The sequence below is a fragment of the Tursiops truncatus genome, chromosome 6, assembly GCF_011762595.2.
Source record: "Tursiops truncatus isolate mTurTru1 chromosome 6, mTurTru1.mat.Y, whole genome shotgun sequence".
Taxonomy (NCBI): domain Eukaryota; kingdom Metazoa; phylum Chordata; class Mammalia; order Artiodactyla; family Delphinidae; genus Tursiops; species Tursiops truncatus.
Window position 1 is genome coordinate 112,484,139 of NC_047039.1, and position 17,062 is coordinate 112,501,200.

At 58.9% G+C, this 17,062-nt stretch overlaps 1 protein-coding gene across 3 annotated transcripts in view; it reads right to left on the minus strand.

Moving 5' to 3' along the window:
• The window catches only part of COL5A1 (collagen type V alpha 1 chain), a 156,536-nt gene that overhangs the window by 23,507 nt on the left and 115,967 nt on the right, over positions 1-17,062 (minus strand). For all 3 annotated transcript variants that reach the window (XM_033858985.2, XM_033858986.2, XM_033858984.2), the window contains exons 36-52: positions 16,778-16,831; positions 15,692-15,745; positions 13,034-13,087; positions 12,157-12,264; positions 10,790-10,879; positions 10,640-10,693; positions 9,262-9,369; positions 7,005-7,112; positions 5,759-5,812; positions 4,643-4,696; positions 4,454-4,561; positions 3,569-3,622; positions 3,361-3,468; positions 2,090-2,143; positions 987-1,094; positions 327-380; positions 31-84 (exon numbers count right to left, since the gene is read on the minus strand). In XM_033858985.2, coding sequence (XP_033714876.1) covers positions 31-84; positions 327-380; positions 987-1,094; positions 2,090-2,143; positions 3,361-3,468; positions 3,569-3,622; positions 4,454-4,561; positions 4,643-4,696; positions 5,759-5,812; positions 7,005-7,112; positions 9,262-9,369; positions 10,640-10,693; positions 10,790-10,879; positions 12,157-12,264; positions 13,034-13,087; positions 15,692-15,745; positions 16,778-16,831 — 1,278 coding nt within the window. The remainder of the gene's footprint in view (positions 1-30; positions 85-326; positions 381-986; positions 1,095-2,089; positions 2,144-3,360; positions 3,469-3,568; positions 3,623-4,453; positions 4,562-4,642; positions 4,697-5,758; positions 5,813-7,004; positions 7,113-9,261; positions 9,370-10,639; positions 10,694-10,789; positions 10,880-12,156; positions 12,265-13,033; positions 13,088-15,691; positions 15,746-16,777; positions 16,832-17,062) is intronic.

Sequence of the window (17,062 nt, forward strand, 5' to 3'; positions counted from 1 at the left end):
AGGGTCCTTAGAGGTCCTGGGCGGACTCACCGTTTGTCCAGATTCACCGTCATCTCCTTTGTCACCAGGGGGACCGTCTTGACCCTGTGGGGCCAAAAGCAAGTTCATTCTGCCTCCTGGACGGCACCCGAGTTCAGGCACCAACATACAACGCGTCCCCGGTCCTCACCCCAAAGTCAAATTCCATCCCAGAGGTGCCGGCGCCTAGGGCGCTCAGAGGTGGGAAAGGAGAGTCCTAACAGACAGAACCGGAAAGGAGAAAACGGGCCAGCGAGGTGGGTCATGGGCTGTGGGGACCCAGGGGCTCTGCCACCTCGAGCACCTACCGCGGGGCCAGGCTCTCCGGGGGGACCGGGATCTCCGGGAAAACCGACCGGGCCCTGAAACAGAGGAAGAGAGGCATTGGGGCCCTCAGCAAGCCGGCCTGGAGCGCGCTGCCCCGCGTGGCTGCGTCCAGACTGCCGCCCTGTGCCGTCCAGCCCCGAGCATCCCACTAGCTCTGACACCTCGGTGCCCTTCACGGCAAGGCCTTTCCAGAACATCCTCTCATGTGAGCCACGCACGCCTGAAAGCGAGCGGCACGGGCCAGCCCCCTCGACCTCTGGAGGCCCTCAAAGGGCAGGCTCTTGCCCACACTTGTTCCTGGAGCCCCCGGCTGACACCGGAAGCTGGACCTTTAACCCCTAGAAGGCGCTGCTCTGCAGACCCTCCTGATGCAAAGCTGGGGCAGGCTACGGGAGGGGAGAGGGCCACACAGAGCCTGCTCCGTCCAGAAAGCTGCCTGGGCCACAGACGTGGCCTCCGAGGTGTCCCCCTCGCCCCACGTCTCCCCTCGCCCACCTCCACTGTTTTGGCTCAGTAGCTGGTGTGGAAGCCTCTACACCTCAGGAAATCACCCCAAGACCAGCGATGGTCAGGCAGCCTCAGCGCACTGCCCGTTGAGCGAGGATGATCTAGGGGCCCCTTGGCATCTCCCAGGTACTCACGGGGCTGCCTTTGGGACCGTCGTCTCCAGGAGGGCCCTTGGGTCCAGGGGGTCCAGCAGCACCAGAAGGGCCCGACTCACCCTTCTCTCCCCTTTCGCCTTTGGGTCCCTGCGGGGGAAAGGCAGGCACCGTGTTCCCAGAGCCAGCCTTGCGGTTGCCTCGAGCAAGAAGCTCCTCACGGGCACCGGGTGGGAAGGGAGCACATGCCTGTGGCCGGGCCTTGGCCCCTGTGGGTGCCAGCGGCTTCCCGAGCTCCGCCAACCCTCAGCAGCTCCCTGCGGGAGTCTGGCTCCCCTGGGGCCGTGAGGGGGTCCGAGTAGCCCACTGGCTTCCCGGGGCCTCTGAGGCCGACACCCGACTTCTAGGTGGGCAGGGTTGACTCCTGACGAGACAGCAGGCAGCGTGGACCCCGAGGGGCTGCAGGGACCCAGGCCGCCCACCCACTCAGTGGTCCTCAGGTGGAGGGAGCCCAGGAGACCTCTGTCCAACAGCCGTCTCCTGGGCCGGAGGGCTGCCTTCAGGGGGGCCTCAAGACACGGCTCATCCGACCTGCGAAGGTCTGCATGTTCCGGGTCTGGGCTGACCAGGTGACAGCGATGGGCCCCACGTTTACGGAAGCCAGTGAGAGGGTCCTGGAGCACGGACGGCTGTCCTGGGCGTCCATCGCTAACGTCTATGCACACACGCGGACACACACATGCACGCACACACGCTCCGGACGGCTGTCCTGGGCGTCCATCACTACCGTCTACGCACACACACGGACACACACATGCACGCACACACGCTCCGGACGGCTGTCCTGGGCGTCCATCGCTAACGTCTACGCACACACGCGGACACATACATGCACGCACACACGCTCCAGACGGCTGTCCTGGGCGTCCATCACTACCGTCTACGCACACACGCGGACACACACGTGCACGCACACACGCTCACTCGCCACGGCACTCCCGCTCTTTTCCAGCAAGACGGCGAGGTAGGCACAAGAGGAGACGTGACTCCCATTTCAGGATGGAGAAACTGAGGCAGAGCAGGAGCCTCCCACCCAGGACCCAACCACACCGCATCCCCTCCTCCCCCAAAGCCCACCCACTCACCGGGGGGCCCCCTTCGCCGGGAAGGCCAGGCTCTCCAGCTTCGCCGGGCTCACCCTAAGGAGGAAACGTGATGTGATTACAGCAGCGATGAGAACAGCGGTTCCAGCGTCCGGCATTTAGCGAGTCGTCCCTGACATTGGGCTGGGTGGGGGAGGTTAGGGGGCCGGGGGTGAGACGCGGTCACTGTCCTCTGACGGTTCCCAGGACTGGAGGAGAGACAGGTGAGGGACCCAGGGATAAAGCGGTGACAGTGACATACACAGGCATGTGACACACACAGAGCGGGCACGGAGGGTACGTGGGGGCATTAAAGATGGCTTTCCCCAGGAAGCGATGCTGCGGGTGAGTTTTGGAGGACGAGTGAGAGAAGCCAGGTGAAAGGAGGAGGGGGACAGCTAGGCAGATCCGTTTGCCGGCAGGTGAGACAGAGCAGGAAGGGCGAGAGTGGTGGTGGCCGAAGCTGGGACGTGCCCTGTGGCGGGTGGGGAGGGCACGGGGAGAGCGTGCTGCTCTGAGCAGAGGTCGCACGCCATTCACTGGTGGTCTCAGCAGGTTATGTTTCTCTGTGACTTTCCTATCGTAAAAAATGAGCAGCGATGGGAGACTTTCAGCTGAATGGCCTGATGTCAGAAAACAAGCTCTGGAACGGCGTGAAAGGAGTGCAAACACAGGGGAGCACACCCATCGCCTTCCTTTCACCCCCAAGGAACTGGGGTAAGCGCTTTAAAAGTAGTGCAAACTCCTGGGCCCAGGTGGAGTCAGACTCTGGCACCGTCTCGCCCGCTGCACACGTGCACGCGAGTAAGGCACGTACACACGTGTGCACGTGCATGTGTCCAATGTGCTCGCGTCATCTCCAGGGCCCAAGCCCTAACACTAACCAGATCAGAGGAAGAGGACCCGGGGCTATGAGAAAACAGGATTTGACAGAAACGGGAGCTGAAAAGGTAGCAACGACACACTTCAAGGAATAGATAACTATGTCTATCAGAGCCAAATCTCAGAGGAGGAGGCGGCGGGGCCTTTCCTGGTGGCTGTTATCGTTTGGAAAATCTCCTGGGTAAGGGCAGGGCTCCCAGGTCCATTGCACACATCTTCTAAGTTTCAAAATGCATCTGACAGGAATGGCCCAGCAGCGCACCTGGACATCTCCGTGTATGCGGTGGACACATACACATGGGTACATGCACGTGTACACACACACACGCGCGCACACACACACACACATGCTCGCACGTCATACACCGGGACAGTGACGGGGCGTGAATCACCTTCTCTCCCACTGCACCAGGATTGCCTATTCCACCTGGGGGGCCTTGCGGCCCGTCAGCACCCGGAGCTCCGGAGGGTCCTCGGGGGCCGGGGGGACCTGGGGGACCCTGGGAGAAGAAGAGCCATTGAGCCCAGAGAAAACACAAACATCTACCAAAACAGCAACCAGCCACCATGGCCGGGTCTCCACGAGCCAGTGCCACTCACCATCTGACCCACATCTCCCGTCTCGCCCTTCTCTCCTGGAGGTCCCGGCAGACCCTGAGAACAGGAATTCATCAGAAACTCGGCACGTGGGCGTGGCTCTATCCCCCCAACACACAACGTGCGCTACCTCCCCAGCAAGGCCCCAAGCCAGGCATTCAAAAGCCCCAGGAATGTGCTTTTCAACGTACAGCCACATATGAGCATGTCCCCCAAATCCCAAAGTTCAGAATTAGCGCAAGGAAAGAATTAGAGAAGTATGCAACGATTTCCTGATAAGGTGCTTATTGAAGGCGTCCCATAAAACAATGAACCCTCATGAGCCGCCAGCAGGGAAATGTTTGAATCAGTTACGTCACCACCATATGCTGGGACACAAGGCAGCGACTGAGAGTCACGTTTTCAAACATAAATAAAAAGTGATGTGTTCCAAGAATGTTTAATGACATTTGACGCGACGTGTCATATAAAAGGAAGTGGGAAAAGCTGGATCCAAACTCCCTATACATGCAGCACGAGTCGCAGTTTGCAAAAACCAAACAGAATTATGCATGTGCGCGTGTGTGTGTGAGCACAGGCGTTTAGGAGGTGTGGAAAGGCACCACCACGTGCTGAGAAGCATTTTTGTTTCCTTCTCTAACAGTTTATCTGTAGTTCCCAACATTTCTACAATGAGCAAATTCACAAATGTCACCGGTTAAGAGAAGTGAATGTGGGTGTGTCTGGAATTCTGAGAATTCACAGCACGTCATGTATGGAGACGCCCCTGAAGCCTTGCCTGAGCTTTCAGAAGACAGGAGGGAGGGGACAGGAGGGCCGGGCAGGGCAGGGGAGGGGAAGGCGTCACAAAGATGCAGGAATCAGCTGAAGTGCAAACTCTGTTGTTACCTGCAGCCCCACGGGTCCCGGGGGACCGGGAAAACCTCTTGGACCTTCATCACCTTTCTGCCCAAAAAGGCCCTGCTGGCCACGAGGACCTGGCTCGCCGTCAGCTCCCTACAGGGAGATCGTTGAGCATGGTGAGGGCCAGGTACGGGGCCACATCAACTCGAGGGATGGGGACTCTCTGATACTCACAGAGGGGCCTGGCTGTCCAATGGGGCCTTGAGGTCCTGTGGGCCCAGGTGGACCCTGTGGGGAAGAGACAGAGAGAGTTGTTTCCTGAGTCACGGCTCAGGCCGAGGGAGAAAGGCCAGCGCGCGCAGCGGCTCTGTAGCCAAGGTCATCGGGGCTGCACCCACGCTTGGCCGTCCTGGGCCCGGCTGCCGGCTCTGGAACGCGTGATGCTCTCTGTCCAACCCTGAGCATGTGCTGTCAGGGGCGGGGGGACAGCCACACCGACGTCCCGCCGGAGGCCACCGTGCATCCTCTCGGCCCCCACCACACCCATGACACAGGCCCCGGAGGCCCCATTTTAAAACGAGGACCGGGATCACGCGGCTCATCCGTGGCCGCGCGAGGGACTGATTCCAAAGTCCACACCTGACAGCACAATGCCTGCCCCCAGGCACATTTCACTGTTGGCACAGGGAGAGCACGAGAGAGGCCAGCATGCTGTCGCTGTCCTGGGAAGCCTGACTGGCCCCAGGTCAACGGGGACGTGGTCACTGTCTGCCTGGGAACAGACACGCCTGGCGAAAAGGTCCGCTGTGCAGGCCTCCTTCCACGGCCACCGGGCGGAGCTGCCAGCCAAGTGACAGGCCGTTTGCAAGAACGCACCAGTATTTCTAAAGCAGAATTTTTTTTTTAAGGGAAAATTAAGAGGCATTTGGTCAGGGTGCTGCCTCTGTTGGAACATCCTGCAGCCCTCAGCATCGGAGGGCAGTGATTATGTCTGTGGGACCGAAAACCTCAAGGACAAAAACGCTGAATCTGCTTTACTTCACAAAACCTGTGCGTGCTTTCTGCCCATCTGTCAACAAGGGATTCTCTTACAGATACATGTTACATGCATACGTGTGCACCTAACACACACCTGTGCGTGCACACACGCATGTAGGCACACGCACACATACAAGATTTCAACAGGGAAGGAAAGCCCAAAGCCCAGCTCTGTCCCATCAGTTACCGGTGTGAATGTTGTTATATTGTAATGGTTGTTCACGTCAGTGATGCGTGTGGGCCACACCGAGCACACAGCCCTGTGCCGTGGCTCCACTGGTGGCCCTGCACGTGGCTCGTGTGGCCCCTTACCTGTTCGCCTTTGTCTCCCTTGCTCCCCTTCTGTCCCGGTTCCCCGATCTCCCCCTGTGGGAACATGTGAAAGGCCCATCAGACGGTCCAATGATCATTTGCACGTTATCTGCTCCCCTTAATTAATTTTTCTTGGAGAGCGAGAATAATCTCTCCAGGGGGCCCTATAACTTTCCTAAGAAGAAACGTTTCCATATATTAATTTGATTTCTTTTTTAATAAGAGAACTAAAAGGGATGAGGCCTTGATCTTACACTTTGCAGGACTGTACCAGATTTGAAAGTGTGATAAAAAATCACAATGGAAATGTTTACTTTGTCAAGTTGGATGACATGACAGTATGATAAAGACAACTCAATTACTACGCTTCCAAAGTTATTAAAATCTCTCCCGTGTTTCTGCCGTGCAGGGCTGTCTCCCACCCTGAGAGGCAAGGCATCATCGCTGCAGAGGTGACGAAGTCGGAAATGTCACCGGAAAGTTCTCATAAACCGAAAGTTAAACCGAAGAGATAAATGTCACTGTCTTCATTAGACGGAAGATAGAATACAAGCTACGGCAGTAACAGCGTCAGGATTATAAAGCACGTTCTTAATGGAAGGGGGCCTTGATCACTGAAGTGGAGACATTTAAAAACAGACATTGAGTAAAACCTCATTAAATCAGGCTCCACAGGTTTAGAATCTGAAATGACTGAGAGCGTTCTCCCGCGCTCTGGCTGCTTCAGCAAACGTCTCCGGCAACACCAAAACTACCCAAGAGAAAAGCAGCGTCGAAGTCCCCTCAAGCATGTCAGAGATCTCATTTATTACCATTATTTGTGAGCTATTCCGAAATCATCCACTAACGCCAAGAATGTCGGATGGCAGTATGGGGTCCCTCTGTCGCCAGAGCCCCTACGTCGCCTGCATCCCTTGGTTGAAAAGGAACCCCCCGCCCCGGGCTTCCCTGGTGGCGCAGTGGTTGAGGGTCCACCTGCCGATGCAGGGGACATGGGTTCGTGCCCCGGTCCGGGAAGATCCCACGTGCCACGGAGCGGCTGGGCCCGTGAGCCATGGCCGCTGAGCCTGCGCGTCCGGAGCCTGTGCTCCGTGGCGGGAGAGGCCACAGCAGTGAGAGGCCCGCGTACCGCAAAAAAAAAAAGAAAAAAAGGAGGAACCCCCCCCCGCCAGCTCTGACCTGCCGGCACTGGCCAAGCTTGGCTGTGCGTGGTCCAGGTTGGGGAACCTCACCGAATTCTTCTTACCTTATCTCCATCTTCTCCAGGGGGACCCACAGGGCCAGCTGGACCAGGGAGCCCCACGGGACCCTGTAGACCGTCTCGGCCAGCTGGGCCTTGTGGACCTTTCTCGCCCTAAAGAGGAGAGGAGATCCTTGTTCAAAGGCAGCTCCATCGTGGGAACATCCTGCCACCAGCTCATCCCCCACAGAGAGGCCCACAGGCAGGAAGTGGGCAGGTCCTGGGCAGGGACCATCACCACGGTCCTAATGGATTTCCCTCGGATACACCGAGGGTGGCTCCGAGTCCGGCCTCGTATCACCCCTTCCCCTGCATCTCTGCACTTAATCCTCGCCCATCCTAGGAAGGGCTACTCTTTTACAGATGGGGAAACTGAGGCTCGTTCATAAGCAGTAGAGCCGGGATTCAAACCTCGCCAACCAGATTCCTGGGTCCGTCCAAGCCAGTGGCCAGGAGGGCCTGAGCTCCGGCCTCGGCCAACTTGCTTATTACTCTCCCGATTCCCTGCAAACACCCTCCCTGCGAGAGCACACGGACCTGCACATACGTGCGCACACACGCACACACACGCTCCGATCTTCCCTTCCTCGTGGTTTTGGTTCATTTTCCTATTTGCCCCCTTGGTCATCTCAAACGATCCTCACTGAGTTCTTGCTTAACTTTACCAGCCACGTTCCACGCTGTGAGTGGCTGGAACTTTCTCACCCAAGCCGGGATTCCCTTCTCCCAGCAGAGGCACAGAACGAGGCGTGGACGTCGGGGAGGGGACACGGGTGGGGAAGTGCACAGTCACACAGTCACCGACTTGGGCCGGCATCCTCTCCTACCCCCTCTTCCCCTCTCCTGCTGCACAGTTCGCTTCCTGCTCCTCGATTTAGTTCGTCCTGATAAAAGTTCTTCCCCAGTGAAGCCAGAAAATGCCCAGGCTGACTGTGGCTCACAGGGAACCTTCCTGCCCGACATGACACCTGACCTTTGTTTGACCTTTTCTTCTCCTGCAGCTACTCTGGAAGCATGACAAGCTTTTCACAGGATGATACAACCCTGAGAGGTTTCTGCTCAGGTATTTACTCTCTTGAAACAATGAACTCAATCGTTTCCAACCGCATCTGCGTGTGCTTTACATGCATCGAGCGCCCGACGAGAGTCAGGGTTCTGGGGCAGAATTCAGCGGGCTCCGTGTCCTGGGAGCCTCACAGGAAGGAGCAGATGCCATCAGAACTGCCGATGACACACTGATCGGATCCTCCTGGTGCCCACGTGTCCAGCGTGGTTCCCATGGGGAGTCCTCGGCCGGGAAGGCAACCAGGGCCCTCTTTCTACCCATGCGCCATGGACAGGGCAACACATAAGGAAAACCGCCCCTTCTAACAGAAATCAATCCACGCAGGTGTCTTAACTCAACGGGACACCATCCTCGTAGCCCGTCACCCCGGAACTCGGGCTCCTATGACATTCAGAATTCGAAAGGGAGGTTTGAGCTGGAATTTGTCTCCACGGCTGATTGAATGCAGGGGCAGGCGAGCGTTTCCAAAATCACGTGGCAGACGTGAAACGTGGCCAGGGTGAGGGTACGTCCAGGCAGGAAGGGGGCGCTCTGGGGAGTCGTTTGGGGAAGGGGCTGGCGGTTGGCTTCCCAGGAGGTGTCTAGACAGGAAGGGTCTCTCTAACCCCCTTCATGGAAAGCAAGACTCCAGACCCCCTGCCCCTGAGCTTTCACAAAGCCTCCAGGTTGGGGCGATCACACTTGGGGTTCACTGGGAGGTCGGCTGTCAGGGGTCTGGGAGGAAGCTGCTTATCTGCCGGTCACGTCTCCCGTCCCTTCCTTTCTCCACGCCTACCCCCAGACCAACAACGCAAGCACCACCCCAAATACCCACCTTTCCCATACACTGACCAGCTGTGGGCCCGGGCCAGGGGGCAGGGGGCTGTGCACACAGGGCACCCAGAGCCCGGACCGGGGCCAACGCCACGTTTGGACACACTGTCTCCACCCCTCCCCGTGCCTGCACGTGCTGGGGCCCAGATGCGTGGGTGTGGCCGGCCGAGCCTGGCCCGGACGCTCCCCGAACACCCCTCCGGCTCAGGCAACTCCGGGAAAGAACCTGGCCGCCACCGTGATCGGCCCTTGGACCTCAATCAAAACAGCTGGGCACACACCACACACTGCCCCCATGTCCCCGATCCCGCGAACCCCCGGGGAAATGCCTGGGGAGGGGACAACACGGGGGCAGGGACAGAGCTCCTTCGAGGCAGTACTTACAGGAGCTCCTTTCTCCCCAGCCGGCCCGGGAGGTCCCTGGGGCCCAGGTCTCCCTGGAATTCCGATGGGCCCAGCAGCACCGGCCGGACCTCTCTCCCCCGGAGATCCCTGCGGCGAGGCAAGAAAGTGGTTTATTTCAAAGGCTCTCCAAATGCATGGGTACAACTTCCTAGAGCACCGCCTGGTCATACCACTCACTCTCTCACTCTAGAGCCCACAGTAGCTCCCCAGGGCCCTTTGCAAACACAAACTGTCTGGTCTAGCATTGGGGGCTGTGTTTCTGACGCCCTCTTCGCTCCCCAACCCATAATTCCAAGTCGCTCTGCAGTGTCTGAGAATACATCCTCCCTCCGTGAGTCCTGGCTTTGAGTGACCTCCTCTGGGACGCTGGCAGCCACTCTGCCCTTTGGGGTCTGCCTGCCACAGAGCGTCCACCTGCTGCCCTGCTCCTCCACGCTGTACGTTTTAAGGCGAGGCTCTGGCCCAGGAGCGGGGCTGACAGGTGGACACCTGGACTAATTCTAGGGGTTCAGCATCGCGAGACCACTGTTGCCTGGGGTGTCATCCTGTTCCTGGCCGTTATCACAAGGAAAGGCAGTATTTGACTTCCCCGTCACTGTCTCTCTCAAATGGCCCATAACTCAGGGGAAGGGGGGGGGTCATTTCATGGTCCACCCGCAAACCCAGCCAGGGGCCAGGGGCAGCTCCTGAAGCCCCACTCTGTAGGTGAGTGAGGGGGCTGTCAGATGGGCTCATTTGAAGGGCAGGGGGAAGTAACGCAGATGTCACATTTCCATAAAAAGGCAAGAGCAGGGGGCCCGTGGGCGTGTCTCTGGAGTGTGGGCACAGCCTCTCGCGGCCCCCAATTCCCCCAGACCACAGCCCAGGGTCTGGAAACTCTGGATCTCCAAGCCTCTTGTAGCTAGACTCAAAGTTGGGGGGGACCACCTAGGTTAACAGACAGCACAGCTCTGGGGGACAGGCCTCCCGCCTGTGCTGGGTCACCTCTGCCTTGGGCAGCCCCAGGCGTGCGGACAGCCCCGCTCTCGAGGCCGTGGAGCTGTGTGTCCGTGCCCGTCCCGGCTGCTCCGGGACCAGACCCACGCGAAGCCTCCTCCACAGGCTGGGGGGCCCATGCAGCCCTCCTGGCTCTCCAGCTGTCCTCATACAACACGCCCCCGCCCCTGGCCCTTCGTCACCGGCTGCCAGCTCGGGCACACCGTCCACGTCCCTCCCAAGCCCAGCTCCACCACCACAGCTTTCCCAGGACCCACGCGGGGCCAGGGCAGGTGTGCGTGCTCCCCGGGCCTCGGGACGCCCGTCTTGCCTGCAGAGCAGAGGGTGGGAAAGAGGCTCTGTGCTGAGCCAGCACACTCACCGCGGGGCCTGGCGGGCCTGGGGGGCCTTCACTGCCTTTCAGTCCAAGCGCCCCCTGCAAAGCAACAACATGTGGGCAGGGCACCGAGGGGAGACGCCCCCCGGGCTGGGCAGCCTCCAGCTCCATCCCCCCGGCTGGCCCCTCACTCACCACTGGACCAGGAAGCCCTCGGTCCCCGGGGAAGCCACGTAGCCCTGGGGGGCCATCTTTTCCAGGAAGGCCGGCGGGGCCTGGGTCACCCTGAAATCAGAGCCATAGGTGAGTTTCCGAGCGATGCCCAAGACCAGGGTGGACAGGGAGCTGGGCGGGGCCTGGTCTTCCAGATCCGCTCGGGACCTGGGTTGGAGGTGGGGCTTCCCCGGGCACTTGGCTTTAAAAGGAACCTCCGCGTCCTGACTTGAATCATTGGTTGGCAGGTCCACGCACTGGAGCGCAGCCCAAGCTCACAGCCGGGGGCCTGTGCGGCGGGCTGGCTCTGCGTGTGGCTTGGGGACGGATTCCGACCGGGACTCCAGTCGTCTCCACGGAGGCCCAGGCCCCCACCCTGTCCTTCGGGGCCACGACGGCTGAGCCGGGGTTGAGGGCCCCACGTCTGCCCTTCTCATGTATCTGGGGATCCTCGAAGACTGGGCTCAGGGGAAGGAGTCCGTGGCCGAAGCACGGGAAGCGTTGCCTGAAGAGGACTTGCCGCTCGAGACACTTGTCTCAAGCCTGAAACCACATATTCTGAAGATTCTCCACCAAAGCATGTACCTTCCCTGAAGTTCACTAAAGCTCTGACATCTTCCAGAACTTTCTCTGGGGTCCAACATGGCAGCATCTCGGTCTTCAAACCAGCATGCCCTTGGCTCCCTTTCCAAACTCAGAGAGCTCCCTTTGTGGCCAGACACCTGGCCCTGTATCATACACACACACACGCGTGTTGTCTTTCAAGCACGTACACGTGTACTCAAGCATGTATGCATGCGTGCCTACATACGTGTGTGTAATTTTTTCACTATCTGATTACTTCTCAAGTTTAATTTCTTGTATGCGTTCACACGAGGGGCTGGAGAGCTTATCCTTCCTGTGTCCCTCACTGAAAAGCTGAAAACGGGAAGGCTGTTCATTTTTATGCTAAAACACAGAAAGTTATAACCACCAGCTTGGGGTACCCAGGGTGGGGATGGGTATTTTTAATATTTATTCTTTCACCTCTTACAGTGGGCAGCGTTTCAAAGGGTCGCTTCTGCTAAATCCCACTTAGACACATGAATTGGCAGGGTTGTATCCATATCCCGGGCGTGGGCAGCCCGGGGAAAAGGTGGTCCCCAGCCTCCGTCACATCCACCCGGGCGGCAGGTGTGCCCAGCTCCCCTTCAAAGCGAGCAGAAGCTGAACTAAGTTCCTGGTTTGGGGGATCGATCGGCACGAGGAGCATCTGCTTGAGAACTACCCACTCTTCAGAAAAAAGCAGACCAAAGGCTGAAATGGTTCCTTGGGAAAGTCTACCTGGCACGGAGGTCCCGGACACTCACCTTCGTCCCTTCTTTTCCGGCCAGGCCCGGGAGCCCTTGTTCACCAGGGGGGCCCGGGGGCCCAGGGTGGCCACGCTCACCCATGGGACCAGTTTCTCCCGTGGGACCCTGTTGGGAAAAGTGTGTCAACCATAAACCGTGTTCGAGGGACACGCAAGGGAGTAACCTTCTCTTCCTACATCTAAGGATGGCCTGGCCACAGAGGCAAAGGGCCACTGCAAGCCCACTAGACCTCCACATTCCTTTGAAAGTCATCTCCCTCCGGTAAAGATCCAGAAAGGTCAAAGCGAACCAGGTGGGTGGTTTTCAACAGCCACTGCCTGGCCCTGTGGTTCTGTGTCTCCTCCCCAGTGAAGCGGGGCAGGGCCTGCGTTTCCCAGGGTGTCACGGGGAAACCAGCAGAGAGGGGGAGCGGGGAGCACACCCGCATTTCCTGGGGCAGTACCTTGGCCACTGCCACGTTAGGTGGGAACTTTCTGAGAAGCAAGGTGACTGCACCCTGTCGTGTGGCTCTGAGCCTGCAAGCCCGTCCTCACACTGATCCACGGGCGGTTAGAACAGCAGCCCTGGGTACTGGATCCAGGGCGGGGAATCAGGCGGCATGGACACCAAGGGGTGGGCTGCCCACGGGCCGGGCGGCCCCCATGGTTCTGCCCGCTCCGTGTACGTCCATGTCAACAGATCACTCCCCTGCTCTCTCCACCTGGTCCCCTGCACGGAGCACGTCTCTAAACAAGCACTACGGGCCTTGTGATGCCCTCTTGGCGGCACCCAGACCTTGAGAACGGTGGGGAACTTCCGTCCCGAGCGTGACTCTCTTTCCTGTGTGGGTGGGGACCCAGGACGACCAGTGACACCAGGGGATGCTGTATCTCACCTGAGGGCCGACCACACCCGGGGGGCCTGGAGGGCCGGTCTTGCCTTGGAAACCCTGTGAAGAGAGAGTTGGCACACTGAGATGTCCAGAGCGACCCAACAGAAGGCTCGCCCCCGCCAGCCCTCACCCCACCCCCAAACAGTGGACGTCCCAGCCCTCATTTCAAAGGGCCATTTCTCTTGTTTCATTTTGCGTGAATGTCAGGAAGGTCGTGAAGCCAGACAGATTAGTTTCACCAGCGGCTTCCCGTCGCCCTGGTTTGTGCTGAGAAATATGTTTTAAAATCGTTCATCTTTCTGATGTCGCTAAGCGTTCATTTTCTGAGCAGACTTGGTGTCCCCTGTCAGGAGCCACCTCTGGGCTGTATCTCGTCAGTGACTCTGTGGAGACTGCCCTGCTGCTGTCACCAAGGCTCCCGGGGCAGGGCAGGTGGTCTCACTACCGCGTCCCTCTGCACCGGCTGAAAGCGGGACGCGGTGGGGACTTGCAGCGCAGCGGCTGGGAGATATTCTTAGCTCGGTTGCACAGGAATCTCTTGCTTCTGCTCTTCACAGCGGCACGGAGACACCCATCTGGCCGCACTGCACACACACCCCTCCAGAGGGGAGGGCTGACGGCCAAGCAACGCGACTCTAATTTCCGGCACGTCTACAGAGCATGGCGCGTGCCGACAAGATGCCATCTGCAGGTGCCACGCGACGCCGGGGAAGATGGCAGATGCTACGCCCGGGAGGATCTTAGCGGAAGCTCTTTAGAGTCTGCAGAGGGAGGTGCCTCGTTGAAAGCCACAGCGAGAGCTGCAGGGTGAGCTGCCCGCGGGGCTGACGAGCGAGCGCCTCTGATTCACTGCACGACGGCCAGCGTGCCGGCGACGGAGGCTTCCCACTCAGCCGCTGGAGCACACAACCCACAGCGGACTCGGCCCCTCGACAGATCCCAGGAGGGCCCCCTTCCTTAGGCCCAGCTGAGTTGCATGCAATGGACTAATACGGCCATGGTCGATGCAGCGTTCCCCGTGGGCAGCCTTTACAGGGTCAGAAACAAGGAATGGTGGACAGGTCGAGAGCACCTCCCGCTCGGCGGGCCGGGCAGCAGTGCCCAAGTGGAGGCAGGAGCCTGGGTGTAAGGCAACCAAGGCCCCCCGCGTGGTCCACCGCGGGGACCGTCCACGGCTGCTGAGGCCGGGATCCGTCTCTAGCCACTCCCGAGAAACGGGCTTTGCGGTTGCACTTAGGTGATGCCATGACCTCTCGTGTTTCCAGCCTCTACAGAAAGCACAAGGCAACACCCCAGGGAAGACCTTTCTGGAGGCGTCTGGACTGGCCCGTGGAGGACATGCCACCCCAGGAGGGTCTGGATGGGGGTGCCCCCGAGTCTACGGGGGCAGCTGGGCGTGGCAGGTGGAGCCGGGAAGAACCTGCCCTACTTTCCCAGCAAAAATAAGCAACTTCGTCACTTTGCCAGCCTCTTCCCAGAACAAGGCAGATGGGGAAAAGCACACACGACGTGAAACCTTCCATCTTGTCTCCTCAGAGAAGCATTAGAGAAAAAGATGCAAAGCTAGGAACGTTTTCATTTTTCTCTATCAACAAAAGAGCAAAGTAACCTCCATTTATCAGCCACGGAGCGCCGTGCGGAACCCGGGATGGTACAATTAGAAGACGTTTCATCGGAACGAGCCGAAGAGGGACAAAGGGATTTTTTTAAGCAGGGTCACCAAGAACATATTAAACATATTAAACGTGCCCGCAAAATGCCCTTTCACGCGGGGATTGCTCTTCCTGGGAGCGCCCGCCAGAGACCTCTGGCCACAAGGACACCGGGTGCAGAGACAAGGGGGCCTCTCGGCCACTCTCCACCAATCTGGTGACAAGGACGTCACCAGGCGCTGTGAGTCCCCAACTGTCCAAAGCCTGGAGCCCCAAGGTCACAGGTTTGCCTATGCCCTTCTGGGGCACAGGCCTGGAGGGGACACAACGTGAAGCTGGGACGAATCCCCAGTGGCTCCCGGGACCAGAACGTCGTCACATTTCCGATAAATGCTTTTCCTAGAACTAAGAAATGCGGGTGTCCTTTAAGTCCAGCTGACAAAGGCTGGAACGGGCATTGCTACAAGTCAGGGCCAGGTCAAGGAGAGCCTGTGACAGCAGAGATGCTGGCCCTGAGCACAGCCAAGGGCCCAAACTCCACCCTGACAGGTCACCTTTCCTCCTTCCTATAAAAGGGGACTCGGAAGGAGCCCTCCAGGCCCCCTGCCGTCAACCCCGAGGCCGGAAGGGCCTGGACAGACAGGGCTGGGGGCGGCATAAAAGAACCAAACGACAAACAGAGAATCTTCCCAACTACTTTTCCAGGTCAGATGCACGTAGAACAAACCGGCCACACTCAGACTGCTGCGGGAGGAAGGAAAGGCGGCTGCGCTAGGTTTTTGTTTGTGTCATGATGGTTTCACGTGTGACCTTGGACCAAACTGGCCAGGATGACTTTGCAGCCAGCGCCTGCCTTTGCACACAGAGTGTCACAGGGTTGCTGCCTGCGCTGGGCTCTCCCCGAGGCCACAGAAGATGGCCCGGCCCTCAGGGGCTTTCCCGAGGCTGACCGCCTCCCATAAGCTGATGGGCAGCGAAGGCCAGGTCCCCCAGCCCTGCCCATACTCACCGTCTCTCCTCTCTGTCCAGGGTGTCCCGGGAGCCCATCCTTGCCCGGGGGCCCCTGAAGAAAGCAAAGGAAGGAAGTTGCATTTTGTTCTGAGACGCACACACCTTCGGGGTTTCGTGCTACACCAGGCAACAAAAGCTGCCACTTCATTTCCAAGGCAACGACGGCAAAGTTACGGTGACAAGTACCACGTGGGACCCAGGGTCTGGGCACCGTCCCCTTGAACGCTCACAACCACCCCGAGGGTCACCGTCGTCTCCCACGGGGAGAAACCAAGGCAGCGAGAGGTCAGCAGCTCCCTGAGGTCCAGCCAGTGGGAGGTGAAGGAGGATCAAGTGTGTCTGGTTCAGAGGCCAAACTCCTCCCTAACCCGTGCCCCCAAGCAAGCGCCATTAGGCACGAACTCCAACCACGAGGGGTTTTTCTTTCTCAGAGGAAACATACTGTGTCTGTTGTGAGTTGAACTGTGTCTCCCCCAAAATAGGCTGAGGTCCTAACCCCTGGAAGCTGTGACCGTGGCCTCATTTGGAAATAGGGTCTTTGCAGATGGGATCAGGTCAAAGTGAGGTCTGAATGGGTTAGGGTGGGGCCTGATCCAGCGACCAGTGGATAGAGATAGAGAATTTGAAGACACAGAGCAACAGAGAGGCCAGGCGAAGACACAGGCAGAGATCCGGGTGAGGACTTGCAACCCAAGGGCGGCCGGCAGGCGCCGGAAGCTGGGAGAGGCCTGGGACGGATTCTCCCCGAGAGCCCTCAGAGGAGGAGCCAGGCCTGCCCACACCTGAATCTTGGACTTCGGCCTCCAGACTGTGAGAGAACACATTCCTGTGGTTTTAAGTGACCGGCTGTGTGGTCATTTGTTGTGGCAGCCCCAGCGCCCTAAGACAGTACCAACTAGAGAATCGTGATGGTCTAAATGAAAGAGGGGTCCGTGCTCCCCAAAAGCAGCTCTCTCCAGCCAGAGCTTCCGGGCAGGTCTCCCTCCCCACCCGCCAGCTGCCAGGAGGCCACCGGAGCCTCGGGGAAGATCCAACATCTCTGGGAAATCCTGGGCCAGCCCCACAGGGAAAACGCAGTACTCACCGGGGGACCCTTTGGTCCAGGGAACCCCGTGGGTCCTTGGGGTCCATTGGGTCCCTGAGGACAGAGAATGGCCGGTATGAGGACAGACATCTTCTCCCCAGCATCTGGGGGGCCCAGCAGCCCTCCCCGTCGGCGCTCTGAGCACAGGCACCAGGCTCGATTTATCACTGCTCCCCATGACCTTCTCTCTATTATTTCCGGCCCTTGCCCTCACCGATGTGAAAAGAAGTCCAGTCAGGGGCCGAGGAGGCCGGGTCACAGAGCAAGGTCCCTCGGGGCAGCACG